This window comes from Somniosus microcephalus, chromosome 8 (assembly GCF_052327205.1).
Source record: "Somniosus microcephalus isolate GS21.2 chromosome 8, FLI_Smic_1.0, whole genome shotgun sequence".
NCBI lineage: Eukaryota > Metazoa > Chordata > Chondrichthyes > Squaliformes > Somniosidae > Somniosus > Somniosus microcephalus.
The window spans coordinates 56,091,231-56,112,328 of NC_140994.1; the positions used below are offsets into that span (position 1 = coordinate 56,091,231).

The window sequence follows — 21,098 nt, forward strand, 5'->3', positions numbered from 1 at the left end:
CTTGGATACTGCATCGGCAATACGGAACCAGGAGACACGTTCTACACAGGGGAGCAGCGAGCAAGAAAACGGACAATTGGGGTGAGCATTGTCCAAGCCCACGCATCCTTAAGACCACTGGTACTGTGTGAGGGGGTGTTGTGTGTCCCAACCAAGCCAGAGGTGTTTAGTGGGGAGGTTCTGTGTGTATTTTATACTCTGTATGCAACGCAGTGTGATTTTAGGCATCTTAATATGAGACGGGCCTGTTCGACGGGCCAAGTTGTATTGTTGTACTGTTTGTTTTACGCCACCAGGCATTTTACGGACTGGAGGCGGGTGTGTGTGTTAACCTTATTAAACACCGTACGGTTGAGTCTGAAAAGCTTGTCTGTATCCCAATCCTGTTCACCGTAATTCCTGTCGTATAGAACTGAGTAGGAGGGGTGATTCGAACCACCAAAGCAAACCACCTACACCCTTCCCCTTCGCCCGGCACCTTCCCATGAAAGCGCAGGAGATGCAACACCTGCCCTTTTGCCTCCTCCCTTCCCACCGTCCAGGGCCCCAAACACTCCTTCCAGGTGAAACAGCGATTTACTTGTACTTCTTACAATTTAGTATACTGTATTCGCTGCTCACGATGCGGTCTCCTCTACATTGGGGAGACCAAACGCAGATTGGGTGACCACTTTGCGGAACACCTCCGTTCAGTCTGCAAGCGTGACCCCGAGCTTCCAGTCGCCTGTCACTTTAATTCTCCCCTCCACTCTCACTCTGATCTCTCAGTCCTCGGCCTCTTACACTGTTCCAACGAAGCTCAACGTAAGCTCGAGGAACAGCACCTCATCTTTCTATTAGGCACAGCCTTCTGGATAACATTGAGTTCAACAATTTCAGACTATAACCTCGGCCCCTGTATTTCTTTATATTTTTTTTCCTCTTGTTTTCTCAAATGGTAGCTGTTAATAATGCTGCCATCATCATTCACACCTCATCTAGAGTTATCTTTTGTTTCTTAACTTGTCCCATTACCTCTCCTTTTGCCTTGCATCATCATCCCTTTTGTCAGTCAATCTCTCCTGCCTTCCATCCTATCAGACCTTCCTTTTGTTCTTTCCTCCTCTCCTCCCTGCCCCTGCTTGCAAATCTCTCTTCACTAACCTTTTCCAGTTCTGACGAAGGGTCCCCGACTCGAAACGTTGACTGTTTCTCTCTCCTCGATGCTGCCTGACCTGCTGAGTGTGTCCAGCATTTTCTGTTATTATTTCATGAACCTTTATATGTTAGGCTCCTTTCAGGCTGGAGCAGAAGATATTTGCAACATTTCCCAGTTTGCCATCAACTGTTGCATAAGGGAAGTAACTGAGGCTCTGTATTCCAAGAGAGCCACATACATTTCCTTCTCTCTGGCCAGAGAAAAGCAGGCTGCGTGAGCATGCGGCTTCGCAAGGATGGCAGGCTTCCCAAGGTGCAGGGTGGGATTGACTGCACGTACATCGCTTTGCTGGCGCCGCATGTCAACTCGGAGATGTACCGCAGCTGAAAGGGATTCCACTCCCTCAAGGTTCAGCTGGTGTGCCACTATACTCAGTGAATCATGCAGGTGAATGCCCCCGGTATCCTGGCAGCAGCCATGATGCCTTCATCATGCAGTCTGCAGTAACATCCGCATTTGAGCCACCACGACAAACCAGAGAATGGCTACTGGAAGACAAGGGCTATCCATTAACAACATGGCTCATGACTCTAGTGTGCAACCCACGCACACGCGGGCAGCTTTCATACAATGAAAGCCATGCTGCCACATGAAATATCATCGAGCAGACCACTGGCATGCTGATGCAATGTTTCCACTGCCTGGACTCGACAGAGCAGGTGTCAACAGTCATGATGATCTACTGCATGCTGCACAAACCTCACCATCATGAGGCAGAGCCCTTGCCAGTAGCCATACAGCAACCAGCTGAGGAGCATGAGAAGGAGGAGCAGGAGGAGGAGGAGGAAGAGTGGAGGAGGAGGAGGAAGGGAGGAGGCAACCTAGACAGCCTCTTTCTGGCCGGGCTGTCTATGAACAACTCATTCGACTGCGATATCAGTAAATGCAACCCCAATTCCCCATTCACCAACAGTCCCACACCTTACCTTCCCTCTGTCACTGACCATCACAGCGAAATAATGCAAAAATAAAAGCCAACACAAAATAAACATTCTAACTCAAATTTATAAATAAAATCATGGCATACTGCAGACAAACATAAACAAATCATCCTTGTGCATTCTTTAGTGTCTGTCTTCCGTGTGCCTTTGCCTGCCCTAGTGTTCGTATGCAGTGCTATCCCAGTGGCTGCAGCATGTCTGGTGGAAGGCTGCTGACTTTCAGTGGAGGAGACTGCAGATGGTCTTGGAGGACAACCTCGAGCAGCTCTGGGCTTAGAAAGCCTGGCTTCGGACTGCACCATCTCGGCAAGAGCAGCAGCAGTCTGGACTGGCTGGCTGACAGGCAACAGCAATGGCACTATTGGAATGGCAGGGGTGGGAGGATGAACGCTGCCATCCTGAGTTAGGACAGCAGGTTCGCACTCCACGGAGCCACTGCCACTCCCCCGGGGCGGCACCTCAACAATCCCAGTAATCTGCTGGAGGACAGATTGCTGGACTACAGTGACACCCTGCAAGCCCCTTTGAACACTGGTAACCGCAGCCATGATGGCCGTAGCCTGAGCTTGCATGAGAGCAGTCTGAGATTGCATGGCAGCAAGCTGACTTTCAATGACAGAAGTCTGAGCTTTCACTGCAGCACCCAGTCATTGGGTGGCTTCTGCTTGTGCTGCAATGGAAGTTGAGACATCAGCGATCAGGTGCTGCATCCTGGTTGTGTCCGCAAGTGTGCTAATGGAGTTAGCCATCACTTCCATGCTGGAAAGGATGGGGTCCAAGATCTGTGTAAAGCCCTGTACCAAGTTGGTGCCGGACTCCTCCATGCTCGACATTGCACACAAGCTTACTGGCAGGCCTGCCAATGCACCAAACATTTAATTGTGCATATCCATCAGCCTTCTTCTGTAGCCTACACCATCAAAGTGCTCATCTGAATCCTATGCAGCAGAACTCGACTGCAACCTTGCCCTCCGGGGAGCTGGCACCTGCGCTACCCTTGGCACCTGCCCTGGCTCCAGGCCACTCTTACCCGGTGTCTCACCACATGCAGATCCTGCATCTAAGCTATCCTCTAAAATACGCGGTGTGTCAGTATCTGAGCTGGTGGTTGCAAGCGTGAAATTGAGTGACAGTGCTCCGCCTTCGGTATCACTGCCTTCTTCCTCTTCCAGATCTTGCTTCTCCGCCACTGCCTGGCCAAGTTGCAGTTCTTGAATATCTGAAAGGAGAAAGGCACAAGGATAGGGTTGTGGTGAGGAGAGGGGGGGGATAGTGAGTTGGCGCCTGTGCTACCTTTGCCCCCAGCCCTGGCTGCAGTCGTCTGGTGCCCGATGTCTCACCACGTGCAGATCCTGCCTCCAAGCTATCCTCTAAGTTATGCGCAGTGTCAGTATCTGAGCTGGTGGGCGAGTGTGAAATCGATTGACGGTATGTCTTCATCATCACTGTCTTCCTGCTCTTCCACCACTACCTGGCCAAGTTGCAGGTCTTGGTTATCTGAAATAAAAAGGGGACGAGGGTTGGGTGTGGTGCTGGGAGAGGAGAAAGTAAGAGGTGCATGCTTACACCATCTGCAGCTTGTAAGTCAGAAGAGATTGTGGAATGAGGGACAAGTGGGATGTGAGGAGGAGGATTAGGTATGACGATACCATCAACTTTGATTCATAGAATCATAGGGCAGGATTTTCATTCAGGAGTCAGGTTGGAGGCGGGACTACAACTTTCGGGGTTGTAGTCCCACCTCCATCGAGATGCGGCCATTCCACGCGATTTTAACTTGATTGACCTTGTTGAGCCCGCCCAGCGGGCTCAGCAGGCCAATTAAGGGCCACCTGGCAACAGGTGACGTCACAGACTGAAATTTCATCTGTCAAGAGGTTTTGACAGATGAAATATCAGCGTTTCACAGCTGTTTGAAGCTGTCAAACACTGACAGTCTTACTTCTAACATGAGTCCTTCCCCACAGACTCAGTTAGAAATCTCTCCTGCACAGAAAGCTGCAGGCTGTCACTTTTGACAGTTCACAGCCATTCTGCTTTCTGTGCCGGTGAGATGAGGGACTCCTGAGAACTAAAGGAAGGAAGGCTGAAAAGGTAAGAAAAGGTATGTAAAACTAAATCACTTTAGACACACCAAACACACTTACCTTTGCACTCATGCACACATCACTCACCTGAACATCTCGACCCCTCCAAGTCCTTCAACCCGACGGCCCGCCTCCTCTAACTTGGCGTGGTTTGGAGCCATCAGGAATCCCACTTCAACCTTAAAAATAGGGATTAGGCTAAAAACTGCCTGTTAACTACCTGTTAACAGGCAGTTAATTGGCACTAATCCCTTCCTGCCTCGGGTAGGCGGGTCCCAGTGCGTGGCGGGTACCCGCCTCCTTTGAAACTGGCAGGGAGGCAGGTTTGGGTGTGGGGTGGGGCCGGGACCCCTGATTTCGGGATTTTAACCCCCCCGCACGCCTCCAGTCCCGACTCCACGGCCCAATGAAAATCCTGCCCATAGAATCATAGAATGGTTACAGCACAGAAGGAGGCCATTTGGCCTGTTGAGCCCATGCCGGGGCTCTGCAAGATCACTTCAGCTAGTCCCTCTCCCCCACCCTTTCCCCTAGCCCTGCAAATTTCTTTCCTTCAGATACTTATCCAACTCCCTTTTGAAAGCTGCAATTGAATCTGCCTCCACCACCCTTTCAGGCAGTGCATTCCAGATCTTAACCACTCACTGCATAAAAAAGTTTTTTTCTTACGTCGCCTTTGGTTCTTTTGCCAATCACCTTAAATCTGTGTCCTCTGGTTCTTGACTCTTCTGCCAATGGGAACAGTTTCCCTCTATCTACTCTGTCCAGGCCCCTCATGATTGAACTCCTCTATCAAATCTCCTCTCAACCTTCTCTGCTCCAAGGAGAACAACCCCAGCTTCTCCAGTCTATCAACGTAACTGGAGTCCCTCATTCCTGGAATCATTCTCGTAAATCTTTTCTGCACCCTCTCTAAGGCCTTCACATCCTTCCTAAAGTATGGTGCCCAGAATTGGACACAGTGTTTTATACAGGTTCATCATAATTTCCACACTTTTGTACTCTATACCTCTATTCATGAAGCCCAGTATTCCGTCAGCCTTTTTAACTGCTTTCTCAACCTGCCCTGCCACCTTCAACGATTTGTGCACACATATCCCCAGGTCTCTCTGTTCATGCACCCCCATTTAGTTTATATGTCCTGTCCTCATTCTTTCTACCAAAATGTATCACTTCACACTTTTCTGCATTAAATTTCATCTGCCATTTCACCTCACTGTTCACTATACTTCAAAGTTTTGTGTCATCTGCAAATTTTGAAATTGTGCCCTGTACACCCACATCCAAGTTATTAATATATATCAAGAAAAGCAGTGGTCCTGGAACCAACCCGTGGGGAACACCACTGTATACCTTCCTCCAGTCCAAAACACAACTGTTCACCACTACTCTCTGTTTCCTATCACTTAGCCAATTCCGTATCCATGCTGCCACTGACCCTTTTATTCCATGGGCTTCAACTCTGCTGGCAAGTCTATTATGTGGCACTTTGTCGAACGCCTTTTGGAAATCCATGTACACTATGTCAACTGAATTACCCTCATCAACCCTCTCTGTTACCTCATCAAAGAACTCAATCAAGTTAGTTGAACACGATTTGCCTTTAACAAATCCATGCTGGCTTGTTTCAGCCAGCCGATGGTCATGGGCTCAGCCATGGCCACTTCAATGATGGCGACCGCCGTCTCCTCCATTGGGGTAAGTTTATGCAGCCATGCCTGTCCCCGCTGGTTAGCTCCTGTTGCCATCTGTTATGCACCAACTTGTTCTTCAAGAGAGAGGGAAGTGTGTCAGTGCATGTGGTACAATGTGTTTGGGTGATGTGCCTGTCATGGCTGAATAGCTGACAGTGTGTGCAGGGTGTGAGATGTGGGTGTAAGGCTTTCAGCAGTGCTCAGTGTATGAGGGTGAGCTGAAGCTATTATTGTTAGGTTTGAGTCCTGTTTGGTAGCGATTATTGGTGAGTGAGTGATTGGGGTGTGGTGCATTGAGCAGTGTGTGAGGCTAGTAGTGCAGTTGGTGGGATATGGTATTGAAGATGAATTCACTGACCTTGACCACTTGTGTGTGGTCACTGAACTTCTTGCAGCACTGCCTCCAGGTCCTTGGGGGCTTGGCTTCTGGCATTCATGGCCACAGCAACCTGCTCCTACTGCCTTCACAGAGTTTGTCTTGAGGGCCTCCTAGCCCCCTGTGGATAGAGGATCTCTCTCCTCCTGTCTGCCTCCTCCACCAAGGCCTCCAGAGCAGCACCTGAGAATCTTGGAGCACGCTTTCTTCCCTGATTGCGCCATAATGTTGAGCTTAAACACAGAGCTAGGAGATCGCAAGCAGAGTGGAGCAAAGCACAGTTAGGAATTTTGTGAGCGTAGGAATTGGTGGAGAAGAGAAATTCACTGGTAGGTATAAGGTAAGTTAGGTAAGCAATCATCTGGATTTGTCTTGGTCTTATAACATAAAAGAAACTGCATGGTCAGTGGCAGTTAGCAGCAAACAGCTATCAGCTGTAAGTGGTTGCTTGAGTCGGTTGTAAAAGCTGTGAGCGAGAAGCTGATTAAGCAGTTGTAGATTTTTTTTTTTTTTTAATTGTTTGACTCTCAAGAGGTATATATAAGGCACCAGCTTGCAAAAGCACAGAGCTTGAGGACAGAGCTGGGAGATCATAAGCAGAGTGGGAGAATTTTGTGAGCACAGGAATCGGTGGAGAGGAGGAAGGTGGGTGAGACATCCAACTGAAAAGGAGGAGTGGAGCCACAGAACCCAAGGGGGGAAAAATTCAGTTGGTTTGTGCCTCCCGTTAGCGCCTTCAGAGGGCGCTAATGGGGCGCAAAGCAACTGCCGCCCGTGCGCGGCGATGTTTGCGCTGCTCACTAAATTAACTAGACATTTTGTGGCGGCGCTAAACACTACCACCACGATCTCCTGCGCCGGCAGATTGTGACGTCAGTCGAGTGTGCAACGCCCCGGTAGCGCCCCGGACTGGCTATTGAGTGGCGCCCCCTGCCTTACCGCCTGCCGCTAGCAACGACAGGTTGAGGGGAGCATTTTGCAGTCAGGAAGGGACTGGGGGAGCACTATTTAAAGGCGACCGTTTATGCCTTTTTTTGTTTGTGACATTTTTGCACCACGCATTCTAAGAGAGAGAGAGAGAGAGACTTCTGGAGAGATTCAACGCTGTGTGAAGGAGTTTTGGGTACTGAGCAGCACTTTGCAGGTTCATTTTGATTTGCCCTTGTATCGATTTAGAAGAGACTGTGGGGGCTGCACTCTGAGCTCTTTCCCTGGGCCTCTCCATTGTTCTTTCCAGCAGATTTGATGTACAGGTCTCTCCAGGCCGAGATTCAAGGCTGCAATGAGCAGGATGTGGATGGAGAGCAAGATGAACCCTCCCCTTTAAGAACTGGCTGGCGCCAGTGTGTCTGTGTTCCATTTCTGACTGACATCACATGAGCTTCGCCAGCGCTCTGAGGTAGCGCCTCGCTGCTCGGCCTTTGCGCCTTAAGACAGGTGTGTAGCGCCTGATTTAGTGCTCCAATCACCTCCAGGGGCGATAAAAGCCAAGTTTGCTGTCGGAGGCGATAATTAGCACCAGGCGCTAATCTTTGTGCCCGGCCGATAATTGCGCCCCAAATGGGGCGATATTGAAATTCTCCCCAAAGGTCTCTAAGTTAATAGATATGAGAGTGGAACTGAGGGAGAGTGAGAGGAGTGGCTGCAGATAAAGGTAGGCCCAAGAGCCCGGAGGGAGCGCGAGTGACAGGGAGTGAGGTAAGTGACGTCAGCGCAAGGGAAGGAGCTCATTGGTGAGTAGTTGGTGATTATTTTTTTTAAGTTTTAACGTTTATTTCTGTTAAGTTATTTAATAGTCTATTAAGTCGAGGCATGGTAGGGTACCTTGGTCCTGTGGGATGCATATCTTGTGCCATGTGGGGACTCCAGGACGCTTCCCGTGTCCTGGACAACCACATGTGCAGGAAGTGTTGTCAGCTGGAGGAGCTCAAGCTCCAGATTTTGGAGCTTGAGCAGCAGCTGGCGTCACTGCGGCGCATCTGTGAGGCTGAGAGCTACATTGATAGCAGGTTACAGGAGGTGGTCTTCCTGCAGCTTAAGAGTGCAGGCAGAGAGGGAATGGGTGACCATCAGTCAGACAAGGAGGACCAGGCAGGTAGTGCAGGAGTCCCCTGAGTGCATCTCTCTCTCCAACCAATATTCAGTACTGAATACTGGTGAAGGCGATGGTTCCTCTGGGGAATACAGCCAAGTCCATGGCACCACGGGTGGCTCAGCTGTACAAGGTTGGAGGAGGAAGATTGGGAAACCAATAGTGATAGGAGATTTGATAGTTAGGCGAACAGACAGGAGTTTCTGTGGCCGCAGACGTGATTCCAGGATGGTATGTTGCCTCCCTGGTGCCAGGGCCAATGATGTCACTGAGCAGCTGTAGAACATTCTGAGGGGGGGAGGGTGAACAGCCAGAGGTCATGGTCCATATCGGTATTCACAAAATAGGTAGAACGAGGGATGAGGTCCTGCAGGCAGATTTTAGGGAGCTGGGAAAGAGATTAAAAAGCAGAACCTCAAAAGGTAGTAATCTCCGGATTACTCGGTGCCACGAGCTAGTGAATACAGAAATAAGAGGATAGAACAGATGAATGCGTGGCTGGAGAGATGGTGCAGTCAGGAGGGCTTTAGATTCCTGGGACATTGGAGCTGGTTCTGGGGAGGTGGGACCTGTACAGGCTGGACGGGTTGCACCTCAACAGAGCTGGGACCATTGTCCTTGTGGGGGGGTTTGCTTGTGCTGGTGGGAGGGTTTATACTAATTTGGCAGAGGGATGGGTACCAGGATGTAGCATTAGAAAGGAGAAACAAAGTGCACAAAGGATTGGGAGAGACCGATGGCACTAGAGTAAGAAATAGTACGGTATTAGGTGGGGTCAGACTAGAATACAAGAAAGTCTAAGACAGGTTTACAGTGCATATGTGTGAATGCACAAAGTGTGGTAAATAAGGTTAGTGAGCTGCAGACGCAAATAGACAATGGGAATATGATGTTGTGGCGATAACGGAGACCTGGCTCAAAGGACAGGATTGGGTACTAAGGGCTCGATTTTCCAAGCCCCGAGGAGGCAGGTTTGGAGGCGGGAGTGGTGGGAAAATTGCAGAATCGGGGGGCAGGAACCCATCCCACCCCCAACCCGCCTCCATGCCAATGTCCCAGGAGGCAGGGACCCAACCTGTGCTGGGAGCCGCCTCCCCGAGGCGGGAAGGGGATTAGTGCCAATTAACTGCCTGTTAATAGGTAGTTAACAGGCAGTTTTTTGCCTAATTCCTATTTTTAGCCCTGAAGTGTGGGCTTCCCGACAGCTCCGAACCACGCCAAGTTAGCGAGGCAGACCGTGGGTCTGCAGGGGTTGGAGGGGTCGAGATGTCCATTGTGCAGGTGAGTGATGGGTGCATGTGTGCAGAGGTAAGTGTGTGAGGTGAGTGTAAAGTGTTTTAATAAGTTTTACTTACCTTTACTTTCTCCTGCAGGCTTCCTTCCTTCAGTTCTCAGAGTCCCTCAGCTCACCGACACAGAAAGCAGAATGGCCGCTGAACTGTCAAAAGCTGCAGCCTCTGCTTTCTGGTCTGGAGAGCTCTCTAACTGAGTCTGAGTAGAAGGACGCAAGTTAGAAGACAGATTGTCAGTGTTTGACAGCTTCACAGAGCTGTCAAATGTTGATTTTTCATCTGTCAAATGCTCTTGACAAATGAAATGTCAATCACTGACATCACCAGTAACCAGGTGTCCCTTAATTGGCCTGCTGAGCCCGTTGGGCGGGCTTAACAAGGTCAATCAAGGGAAAATAGTGTGGGTTGGCCACAAGTCGATGGAGGCGGGACTACAACCCAAAAAGTGGGAGTCCCGCCTCCAAAAGCTCCCCATTGACAAAATCCAGCCCTAAACATTTCTTGATATAAGTTGTTCAGGAAAGATAGGGAAGGAAAGGAAGGAGAATATTACTGCTGGAGAGAGAGGATGTCCTGGAGGGGACAAGGACAGGATCTATTTGGTTAGAGTTGAGAAACATTGGCGGTGCCATTACACTACTAGGTGTATTCTATAGGCTGCCAATTAGAGGGAAAGATATAGAGGAGCAAATTTGCAGGGAAATTAGAGGTGCAAGAACTATATAGTAGTGATAATGGGAGACTTCAACTATCCTAATTAGGATAGTAATAGTGTAAAGGGCAGAGAAACAGAAGAAGTTCTGACGTGTTCAGACTTTCTTCATCAGTACGTTTCTGGCCCAATGAGGAAGGAGGCATTGCTGGATCTGGTTCTGGGGAATGAGGTGAGTCAAGTAGAGCAAGTGTCAGTAACGGAACATTTAGGGAACTGTGATCACAGTACCGTAAAGTTTAGACTAGCTATGGAAAAGGACAGGGAGCAATCTAAAGTAAAAATACTTAATTGGAGGAACGCCAATTTCAGTGGGTTGAGAATGGATCTGGCCCAGGTAAATTGGAATCAAAGATTGGGAGGCAAACTGTAATTGAACAATGGCTGCCTTTAAAGAGGAGATGGTTTGTGTACAGTCGAGGTACATTCCCACAAGGGGAAAGGTAGGCCAACCAATGCCAGAGCCCCCTGCATGACAAAAGAGAAAGAGTATGATGAAGCAGAAAAAGGGGGTGTATGACAGGTGTCAGGCTGAATGTAGAAAGTTCAGAGGGGAAGTGGAAAAGGAAATAAGAGGGTAAAGAGAATGACATGAATCTTGCCATTCATGTAGAAATGACTTATGAAATAATACTGGGCGGCCTGCTGGTGGCACTGTCCAGGGAGAGTATAAATAGTCGGGCACAGGCCCAGCTTGCTCAGGACATTTTGTAAACAGGAACTAGTGAAGGACAACTAGACCTCCATGTTGTGAAACAGTTGATTAAAGCCTTGTTTAATACTCAGGCCAAGTGCCTAGTAGTTTTCTTACATCAGAGAGTATGAGAATAGATTGGCAGCTAACATAAAAGGGAATGCAAAAGTCTTCTATAGATATATACATAGTAAATGGGTAGTAAGAGGAGGGGTAGGGCTGATTAGGGACCAAAAAGGAGAACTATGCAAGGAGGCAGAGGGCATAGCTGAGGTAGTAAATGAGTACTTTGCATCTGTCTTCACCAAGGAAGAAGATGCTGCCAAAGTTATAGTGAAGGAGGAGGTAGTTGAGATACTGGATGGGATAAAAACTGATAAGACGGTTCTAGAAAGTAGATAAGTCACCAGGACCAGATGGGATGCATCCTAGTAGGCTGAGGGAAGTAAAGGTGGAAATTGTGGAGGTACTGGCCATAATCTTCCAATCCTCCTTAGATACGGTGCTGGTGCCAGAGGACTGGAGAATTGCAAATGTTACATCCTTGTTCAAAAAAGGATGCAAGGATAAACCCAGCAACTATGTGTGTGCATGTTCTGTGCTGTAACCATTCTATGATTCTATTATAATTCAGTATCCTTCCAGGTCAGACTCTCTTCCCCAGCCACTTCTAGCACCTGCTCCAGCCAGAATGCACCTCCCCTTTAAGAGGTATAGGCTGTCTTTAAGTAGTGCAGGCTAGCTTTAAGTGGTGCTAGCCTCGTACAAACTTGGGTCCCCTGCCGAGATGCTCAGCCACTCAACAGCACATTTAGCATTTCCTCAACACTGCAATCATTTAAATTAGCAGGTAGCACAAAGTTTACTTTAGTTTAAATGCATCAAACAATGGACGCCAGTTAATCACGCTTCGCCATCCCCGCGCTCGTTTTCGGGGGCTATCAAATTTAGCCTACCTTGTGACTAATTTAGACAAAAAATCTGGGAATTCGTTCTCAAAATGCAAGGCTCCAATAGACCATGGTAGCCTAAAAGGCCTCATGTTCACAGCTAACAAGTATCTAGCCCTCTATATGGAAATGTGCTCTTCTCACAGGAACTTATTAAATTCCCTTTTAAAGGTCAGTAATATCTCCTTACCCACTGCATGCTTTGATAATCTGCTCCAGGGGGCAATGACTGTGAAAGGAAAAGCTTCTTGCATCTAACCTAACTATGTCTAATGATTTTATATGAATGCCCTCTTTTTTCTACCATCTTTATCTACCTCAAATACACCATCCAGTCGGATTCCAATCCTTTTATCATTCAAAAACTTCAATAATATCCTCTCTAAGCCTGTGTTTCTCCAAATGAAATAGCCCTAATTCCTGAAGCTTATCCTCATACTTAAGAGCCCCAAGTCTAGCTATTATCTTGTTCATCCTTCTCTGCACTTTCTACTGAGTCTTGATATCCTCCATCATACGAGGGAACCAAAACTAGACACAATACTGCAACTGCAGATGTGCCAGAGCATTATATGTCCTAAGTACAGTACTCTTCATTTTGGTCCTAGCAATACAATTTTTCCCTACAGTCACCTCACCTCTAAGAGGTCATCTTCTAAATAAATAAGGATTCTACACTAATGAAGGCTCCAGAAGTGTTATGGGCAATTGCTCTAATTTCACACTGGACATTTAGAGAGTCATTCTATTTGTTGATCATGGTACAGGTATTAAGAACATCACAATCAACTGATTGGCTATGAAGTTGAACTGGTGTAACCATTTTAGAAAAAAATTAAACAGTGGCATACGGATCTGTAGCTTTCAGACACTCACTTTGATTCCTTCTTATGAATAGGAATGATGTTTGCTGCTTTTTAATTGGATGGGACTACACTGTTTGATAAGGACAATGCAGAAAACAGTTAGCCCCTCCACCAAGACTTTGTGATACCCAAATGATATGCTGGTATAGTAGTAGTTCTTTCAGTAGTATGCTTTTGAACAAAGTTTTAATTATTTTGCTGATTGAATAGGTGCATTTAAATGGAACATCTGACATTAATCTTCAATTTCAGAAAAGTTTTCAGCCAAAATGGTATTCAACAACTCTTGCCTTATCCAAAGAAATGTGACATGCAACCTTGTTCCCCTCAAAGGAAACAATACAATCCCCTCCCCTTCTTTCCTACCCCTAACTGAATATCACCCATAATTTATTCTTAAGTTTGACAGTTAGTGTTCACCTACCTCAATTTATCATTTTTATTTCCATGTCTTTCCAGATGTCCTCTTGTTAGCTGTATAAAGCTTATGTAATGTTGAGCTTTGGCAGCGAGTAGACCAATTAAGCCTGTGTTACCCTGGCCCACAAATACTGAGAAATATAACACAGTAATATCAATTTTGATTCCATGTGAATCTCAGTTTGTTAACCATGCACTTTCCTTAGGAGACTTGGTAGTGCAGTGGGTTAGAAGGTTTGTCTGGTGTCTGCCGCTCTGCTCCGATAGACTCTGCTGCCACCGGCTTTCACGCACTGTTTAAATCTAGTCTATTTAATATCTTAGTCTATATTCACTCATAGGTAATTACCTTTTAGTCTGTTTTAAAGATTTGGGGGGGGGGTTTACACACTAACTTGCACTAAGTGCTAAAACACTGAACAAAATTTTAAATACCTACTGCCTCAAGCTTATACAAACCACTACAAGTGTTAATGACAAAAGAAAGCCTTAAAGGCAAAAAGAAGCCCTGATCGTGTCTGGAGGGCCTCCTGCATCCCCCCTCCCCCCAACGATACAGGACATCACTCTTCCTTCCACATTCTCCATCAAGACCCTCAGTGCAGCGTCCAAAAACCTGGGTGCCTGGTCCAAAAACCTGGGTGTCTGCTCTCTCCCATGGTCAGTCATTCTTATGTCTTTCCCAGGTCAGATTCAGTTGCAGAACGGCTCTTAGCACCTGCTCCAGCCACAATGCACCTCCTCTTTAAGAGGTGCAGCCTAGCTTTAAGTAGTGCAAGTTACTAATGATCTGCAGTTGCGTGCAGTCATTGAACAGTGCGGTGAGTGCTGGCTGCACACAGAAATCATTATAATAAGCAGGCAGCACAAAGGTGGCGTGCTGCCTGCATTACACTGAACAGGTGTGGGTTAATCGCGTATCGCAATCCATGCGCCTGTTTTCAGGGGCTATCCAATTTAACCCCCATTAAATCTAGAATGGCTCATGGTGCATTCACACTATGAATTTAGCATCAATGCTAAGCTGTTTCAACTTTGAACCAATGTTAAACTTGAGGCGTGTAAATAAGTTGTCAAGGTCCAAACTGACTCTGATGCAAAACAAAGTGAGACTGCTTCCTCCAGGAAGTCTTGCTCCTGTTCACTCTGGTGTCGGGTTGAATGCTGACTCTGGATTCTCGCTACATTTACACTATAACTGCAGTGTCAGTGCACAGTGAAACCACTTTGTGCCAGCATTACAGTTGTAGTGTGAATGCACCCTTAGTTGCAACATTGGGCAGAATAATTAGAGAACTACAGAGGAAACAATAGAAAGATTTTAATGCAATATACTAAGTACATAACATTTTTTATAAAGTTATTCTAGCTAATAATTGTGTTTAACAATTCAATTGTAGCAATTCAATTGCTGAAAGTCTATTAAAAAGTTAAAGCCTGCTACACATGGTGGGGCGGGGGGCGGATGGTAAAATTCAACTTGAAGTCAATGGAAAGGAATATTGAGTCGGGTGTATAACGGGTGGTCAATCTTCTACTGCTCATTTTGCCCTCGCAATGTTGAATTTCTCCCCCATGATATTGTAACCTCTATCAACCATCAACCAATGATAGAATCGATTGAAACAAAATTTTGTTTCCATATCAAGACACATGTATTAGATACATGTTCTAAAATTATATACTGAATGGTATTTTAATGACTCACCTTCAGCCTCATTTTCACTATCTAGTACCAGTGCAAAAGCATTAGGAGCCAGAGCCATACCAGCCTTAATCATCAAAGATCGATTTTGTTCGCCGCACTGCAAGTTGTCGTCTCTTTTGATCTACAACACAAGAAAACAATCTTCCATCATTTAGTTAATTGGCTTAGAAGCAAATGGATTATCAAGTGTGTCTATACTATAAATATATTGTTTTTAACAGGTTGCCATTTAAAAGCAAAATATGCTTTATTTTCCTATTTTTAGATGTATCTTTCTACCCCTCCAAGCAACAACGTATGCTAAATTTATTGACCATAAAAATAAATGTTAATAAATGAGTAGATCCCCTATGGTGTTGCTCCCATGTAATCCAGGAACTGGCCAGTGATTTCTGATGCAGCTGAAATACACCAATGGTTCACTCATTGCTGTAATGGAGCAAATTTATTGAAACAACATTACATGAGTGTTGCATCTTACATATACCAAAAGATACAGGTCTCATTAAATATTATATTTGTAACATTATGGTGCTGCTATTTTACAAACTTGCTTAAAATATAAGTAACTTTTTGTACTTCCTTGCTCAACTTTTTTTTATTCTTAGTTACCTTCCATGGTAGATTTGTAGTATTTGATTAACATACAATAACTTTCATTTTTTTGTTTGTTCTTCTCCTCCTTTTCCAAAAAATCCTTTTTCTCAATTATTTGCATGACTAGAACAGATATACTTTCCGCCTCTTTCCTTCCCACAGGGGATTTAGTTCTTACTGAAGCTATTGTTAGCAGTATTGCACTAAAGATTTTTTACAACTGTCAAATGTCCACTATCCAGCACCTAAATGGGTGTGGCTAACTAACTGTAATTTCCAAGTTCATAATCAAAGTGCCTCACAAATATAGGAACAGGCGTAGACTATTCATCCCATGGCTGATCAGTACCTCAGCTCCATTTACCCACCTTTAATCCATATCTCTCGATACCCTTACATAAGAATGTAAAAAATAGGAGCAGGAGTAGGCCATGCAATAAGATCATGGGTGATCTTTTACCTCATCTCCATTCCCATACTATCCCCATATCCCTTGAGTCCCTTGGTATCCCAAAATCTATCAATCTCTGTCTTGAATATACTCAACAACTGAGCATCCACAGCTCTCTGGGGTAGAGAATTCCAAAGGTTCACAACCCTTTGAGTGAAGTAATATCTCCTCATCTCAGTCCTAAATGGCTGACTCCCTTATTCTGAGACTGACCCCTAGTTAAAACTCACGAACCAGGGGAAACATCCTTCCAGTATCTACCCTGTTAAGCCTTTTAAGAACTTTATGTTTCAATGAGATCACCTCTCATTCTTCTAAACTCTCAGGAATATAGGCCTAGTCTACTCAGTCTCTCCTCATCGGACAATCCTCTCATCCCAGGAATCGGTCTAGTGAACCTTCGTTGCACTTCCAAGTACATCCTTCCTCAGGTAAGGAGACCAAAACTGTATACAGTACTCCAGGTGTGGTCTTATCAAGGCTCTATAGAATTGCAGTAAAACCTCTTTACTCTTATACTCTAATCCCTTTGCAATAAATGCTAAAATACTATTTGCTTTCCTAATTGCTTGCTATACCTGCATGTTAACTTTCTGTGAATATGTATATTAACCTTTGTGTACAAGGACACCCAGGTCCCTCTGAATACCAATATTTCCCAATCTCTCACCATTTAAAAAAATATATTCTGCTTTTCTATTTTTCCTGCCAAAGTGGATAGCTTCACACTTCTCCACATTATATTCCATCTGCCATGTTCTTGCCCACTCACTTAACCTGTCTATATCCCTTCCCAACCACTTTGTGTCCTCCTCACAGCTTACTTTCTCACCTAACTTTATCATCAGCAAACCTGGATACATTACACTCAGTCCCCTCATCTAAGTCATTAATATGGATTGTAAATAGCTGAGGCCCAAGCACTGATCTGTGTGGTACACCACTAGTTACAGTTAGCCAACCAAAAAATGACTTGTTTATTCCTACTGTTTCCTGTCCATTAACCAATCCTCAATCCATGCTAATATATTCCCCCAATCCCATGAGCCCTAATTTTGTGTGGCACCTTATCTAATGCTTTTTGAAATCCAAATACACTACATCTACTGATTCCCCTCATCTATCCTGCTAGTTACAACCTCAAAACTCTAACAGATTTGTCAAACATGATTTCCCTTTCACAAATCCATGTTGATTTTGCCCAATCATATGATTTTTGAAGTGCCCTGTTGCCACGTCCCTAATAGATTCTAGCACTGATGTCAGGCCAACTGACCTATAGTTCCCTGTTTTCTCTCTCCCTCCTTTCTTGAATAGCGGGGTTATGTTTGCTACCCTCCAATTGATGGGGACTATTCTGGAATCTAGGGAATTCTGGAAGATCAAAATCAATGCATCCACTATCTCTGTAGCCACCTTTTAAAACCCTAGATTTAGGTCATTAGGTCCAGGGTATTTGTTGACTTTTAGTCCCATTAATTTCTCTAGCACTATTTCTTTACTAATACTAAATTCTTTAAGTTCCTCATTCCTGCTAGAGCCTTGGTTCTCCACTATTTCCAAAATGTATTTTGTCTTCTACCATGAAGTATTCGTTTAATATCTCTGCCATTTCCTTATTCCCCATTATTATTTCTCCTGTCTCCGACTCTAAGGAATCCATGTTTACTTTTGCCAATCTCTTCCTATTAACATACCTATACAATCTTTTACAATCTTTGTCTCTTGCTAGTTTACTCTCATATTCTCTTTTCTCTTTCTTTATCAATTTTTTGGTCCTCCTTTGCTGAATTCTAAAATCCTCCCAATCCTCAGGCTTACAATGCTTTTTGACATTATAAGCCTCTTCCTTTAATCTACCTTTAACTTCTCGTTAGCCATGGTTGGACCACTTTTAGAAATGGGTTTTTTATTTCTTAGGGGAATGTATATTTGTTGTGAATTATGAATTAATTCTTTAAATGTTTGCCATTGCTTATCTACCACCTTTTATCACATTTAACGGTTCAATTAGATCATCCCTCAACCTTCTAAACTCAAGGGCATACAAGCCAAGTTTATGCAACCTGTCATCATAAGTTAACCCTTTAAGCCCGTGTATCATTATGGTGAATCTGTGCTATACTCCCTCCAAGGCTAATATATCCTTCCTGAGGTGCGGTGCCCAAAATTGAATGTAGTATTCCAGATGGGGTCAGATTAAGGCTCTGTACAACTGAATCATAACTTACACTTCTTTGTATTAAAACCTTCTTGAGATAAAGGCCAACATTCCATTAGCCTTTTGCACCTGTGCACTAGCTGTGATTTCTGTACCTGGACACCCAAATCCTTTTGCTCCTTCCCAGTTCCTACTCTCTCGCCATTAAGGAAATATTTCGATTTGTCTTTCTTGCAATCAAAATGGATGACCACATGCTTACCCCCCACATTGAATTCCATCTGCCACAGTTTTTATTCGTTAATGGGATGTGGGCGTCGCTGGCAAGGTCAGCATTTATTGTCTATCCCTAATTGCCCTTGAGAAGGTGGTGATGAGCCGCCTTCTTGAACTGTTGCAGTCCGTGTGGTGAAGGTACTCCCACAGTGCTGTTAGGGAGGGAGTTCCAGGATTTTGACCCAGTGACGATGAAGGAACGGCAATATACTTCCAAGTCAAAATGGTGTGTGACTTGGAGGGGAACTTGGAGGTGGTGGTGTTCCCATGCGCCTGCTGCCCTTGTCCTTCTAGGTGGTCGAAATCGCGGGTTTGGGAAGTGCTGCCAAAGAAGGCTTGGCGAGTTGCTGCAGTGCATCTTGTAGATGGTACACACTGCAGCCACGGTATGCTGGTGGTGGAGGGAGTGAATGTTTAGGGTGCTAATCAAGTGGGCTGCTTTGTCCTGGATGATGTCGAGCTTCTTGAGTATTGTTGGAGCTGCACTCATCCAGGCAAGTGGAGAGTATTCCTTCACACTCCTTACTTGTGCCTTGTAGATGGTGGAAAGGCTTTGGGAGTCAGGAGGTGAGACACTCGCCGTAGAATACCTAGCCTCTGACCTGCTCTTGTTGCCACAGTATTTATGTGGCTGGTCCAGTTAAGTTTCTGGTCAAAGGTGACCCCCAGGATGTTAATGATGGGGGAATCGGCGATAGTAATGCTGTTGAATATCAAGGGGCGGTGGTTAGACTCTCGCTTGTTGGAGATAGTCATTGCCTGGCACTTGTGTGGCATGAATGTTACCTGCCACTTATCAGCCCAAGCCTGATAGCTGTCCAGGTCTTGTTGCTTCATTATCTAAGGAGTTGCAAATAGCACTGAACACTGTGCCGTCATCAGCGGCCATCCCCATTTCTGACCTTATGTCGGAGTGAAGCATGGATGAAGCAGCTGAAGATGGTTGGGCCTAGACACTGCTATGAGGAACTCCAGCTGCGATGTCCTGGGGCTGTGATGATTGACCTTCAACCACCACACCATCTTCCTTTGAGCTAGGTATGACTCCAGCCAGTGGAGAGCTTTCCCCCAGATTTCCATTGACTTCAGCTTCAGTAGGGCTCCTTGATGCAACACTCAGTGAAATGCTGCCTTGATGTCAAGGGCAGTCACTCCCCTCACCCTGCAATTCAGCTCCTTTGTTGGACAAAGGCTGAAATGAGTTCTGGATCCGAGTGGTCTTGGCGGAACCCAAACTGGGCATCAGTGAGCAGGTTACTGGGGAGTAAGTGCCGCTTGATAGCACATTCGATGACACCTTCCATCATTTTGCTGATGATTGAGAGTAGACTGATGGGGCGGTAATTGGCCGGGTTGGATTTGTCCTGCTTTTTCTGGACAGGACATATCTGGGCAGTTTTCCACATTGTTAGATAGATGCCAGTGTTGTAGCTGTAGTGGAACAGCTTGGCTAGCAGCTAGCTCTGGAGCACAAGTCTTCAGCACGACAGCCAGGATGTTGTCAGGGCCCATAGCCTTTGCTGTATCCAGTGTGCTCAGCCATTTCTTAATATCACGTGGTGTGAATCGAATTGGCCGAAGACTGGCTTCTGTGATGGTGGGGACCTCATTCAGGAGGAGGCCGATATGGATCATCCACTCGGCAATTCTGGCTGAAGATGGTTGCAAACGCTTCAGCCTTGTCTTTTGCACTCGCGTGCTGGGCTCCACCATCATTGAGGATGGGGATATTCATGGAGCCTCCCCTTCTCGTTAGTTGTTTAATGGTCCACCGCCATTCATGACTGAATGTGGCAGGACTGCAGAGCTTTGATCTGATCTGTTGATTGTGGGATCGCTTAGCCCTGTCTAGGTCACACTGCTTCTACTGTTTAGCATGCATGTAGTCCTGTGTTGCAGCTTCCCCAGGTTGGCACCTCATTTTTAGGTGCTCCTGGCATGCGCTTCTACACTCCTTAATGATGGTCCCCTGGTTTGATGAGGGATATGCCAGGCCATGAGGTTACAGATTGTGGTGGAATACAATTCTGCTGTTGCTGATGGCCCACAGTGCCTCATAGATGCCCAGTTTTGAGCTGCTAGGTCTGTTCTGAATCTATCCCATTTAGCACGGTGGTAGTGCCACACAACACGACGGAGGACGTCCTCAGTGTGAATACAGGACTTTGTCTCCACAATGACTGTGCGGTGGTCACTGCTACCAATACTGTCACGGACAGATGCATCTGCGACAGGTAGATTGGTGAGGATGATGTCAAGTAGGTTTTTCCCTTGTGTTGGTTCTCTTTCTACCTGTCGCAGACCCAGACTGGCAGCTATGCCCTTCAGGACTCGGCCAGCTCAGTCAGTAGTGGTGCTACCGAGCCACTCTGTGATTGACATTGAAGTCCCCCACCCAGAGTACATTCTGTGCCCTTACACCCCTCAATGCTTCTTCCAAGTGGTGTTCAACGTGGAGTACCAATTCATCAGCTGAGTGAGAGCAGTAGGTGGTAATCAGCAGGAGGTTTCCTTGCCCATGCTTGACCTGAAGACATGAGACATCATGGGGTCCAGATGTAATATTGAGGACTCCCATGGCCA

General features: G+C 46.0%; 1 protein-coding gene across 2 annotated transcripts in view; it reads right to left on the bottom strand.

Annotated features, from left to right (window-relative positions):
* Positions 1–21,098, bottom strand: part of cfap46 (cilia and flagella associated protein 46) — a 575,305-nt gene that overhangs the window by 466,742 nt on the left and 87,465 nt on the right. For both annotated transcript variants that reach the window (XM_085994743.1, XM_085994742.1), the window contains 2 exons: positions 15,031–15,151; positions 13,327–13,453 (listed from right to left, as the gene is read on the bottom strand). In XM_085994743.1, the coding sequence (XP_085850869.1) occupies positions 13,327–13,453; positions 15,031–15,151 (248 nt within the window). The remainder of the gene's footprint in view (positions 1–13,326; positions 13,454–15,030; positions 15,152–21,098) is intronic.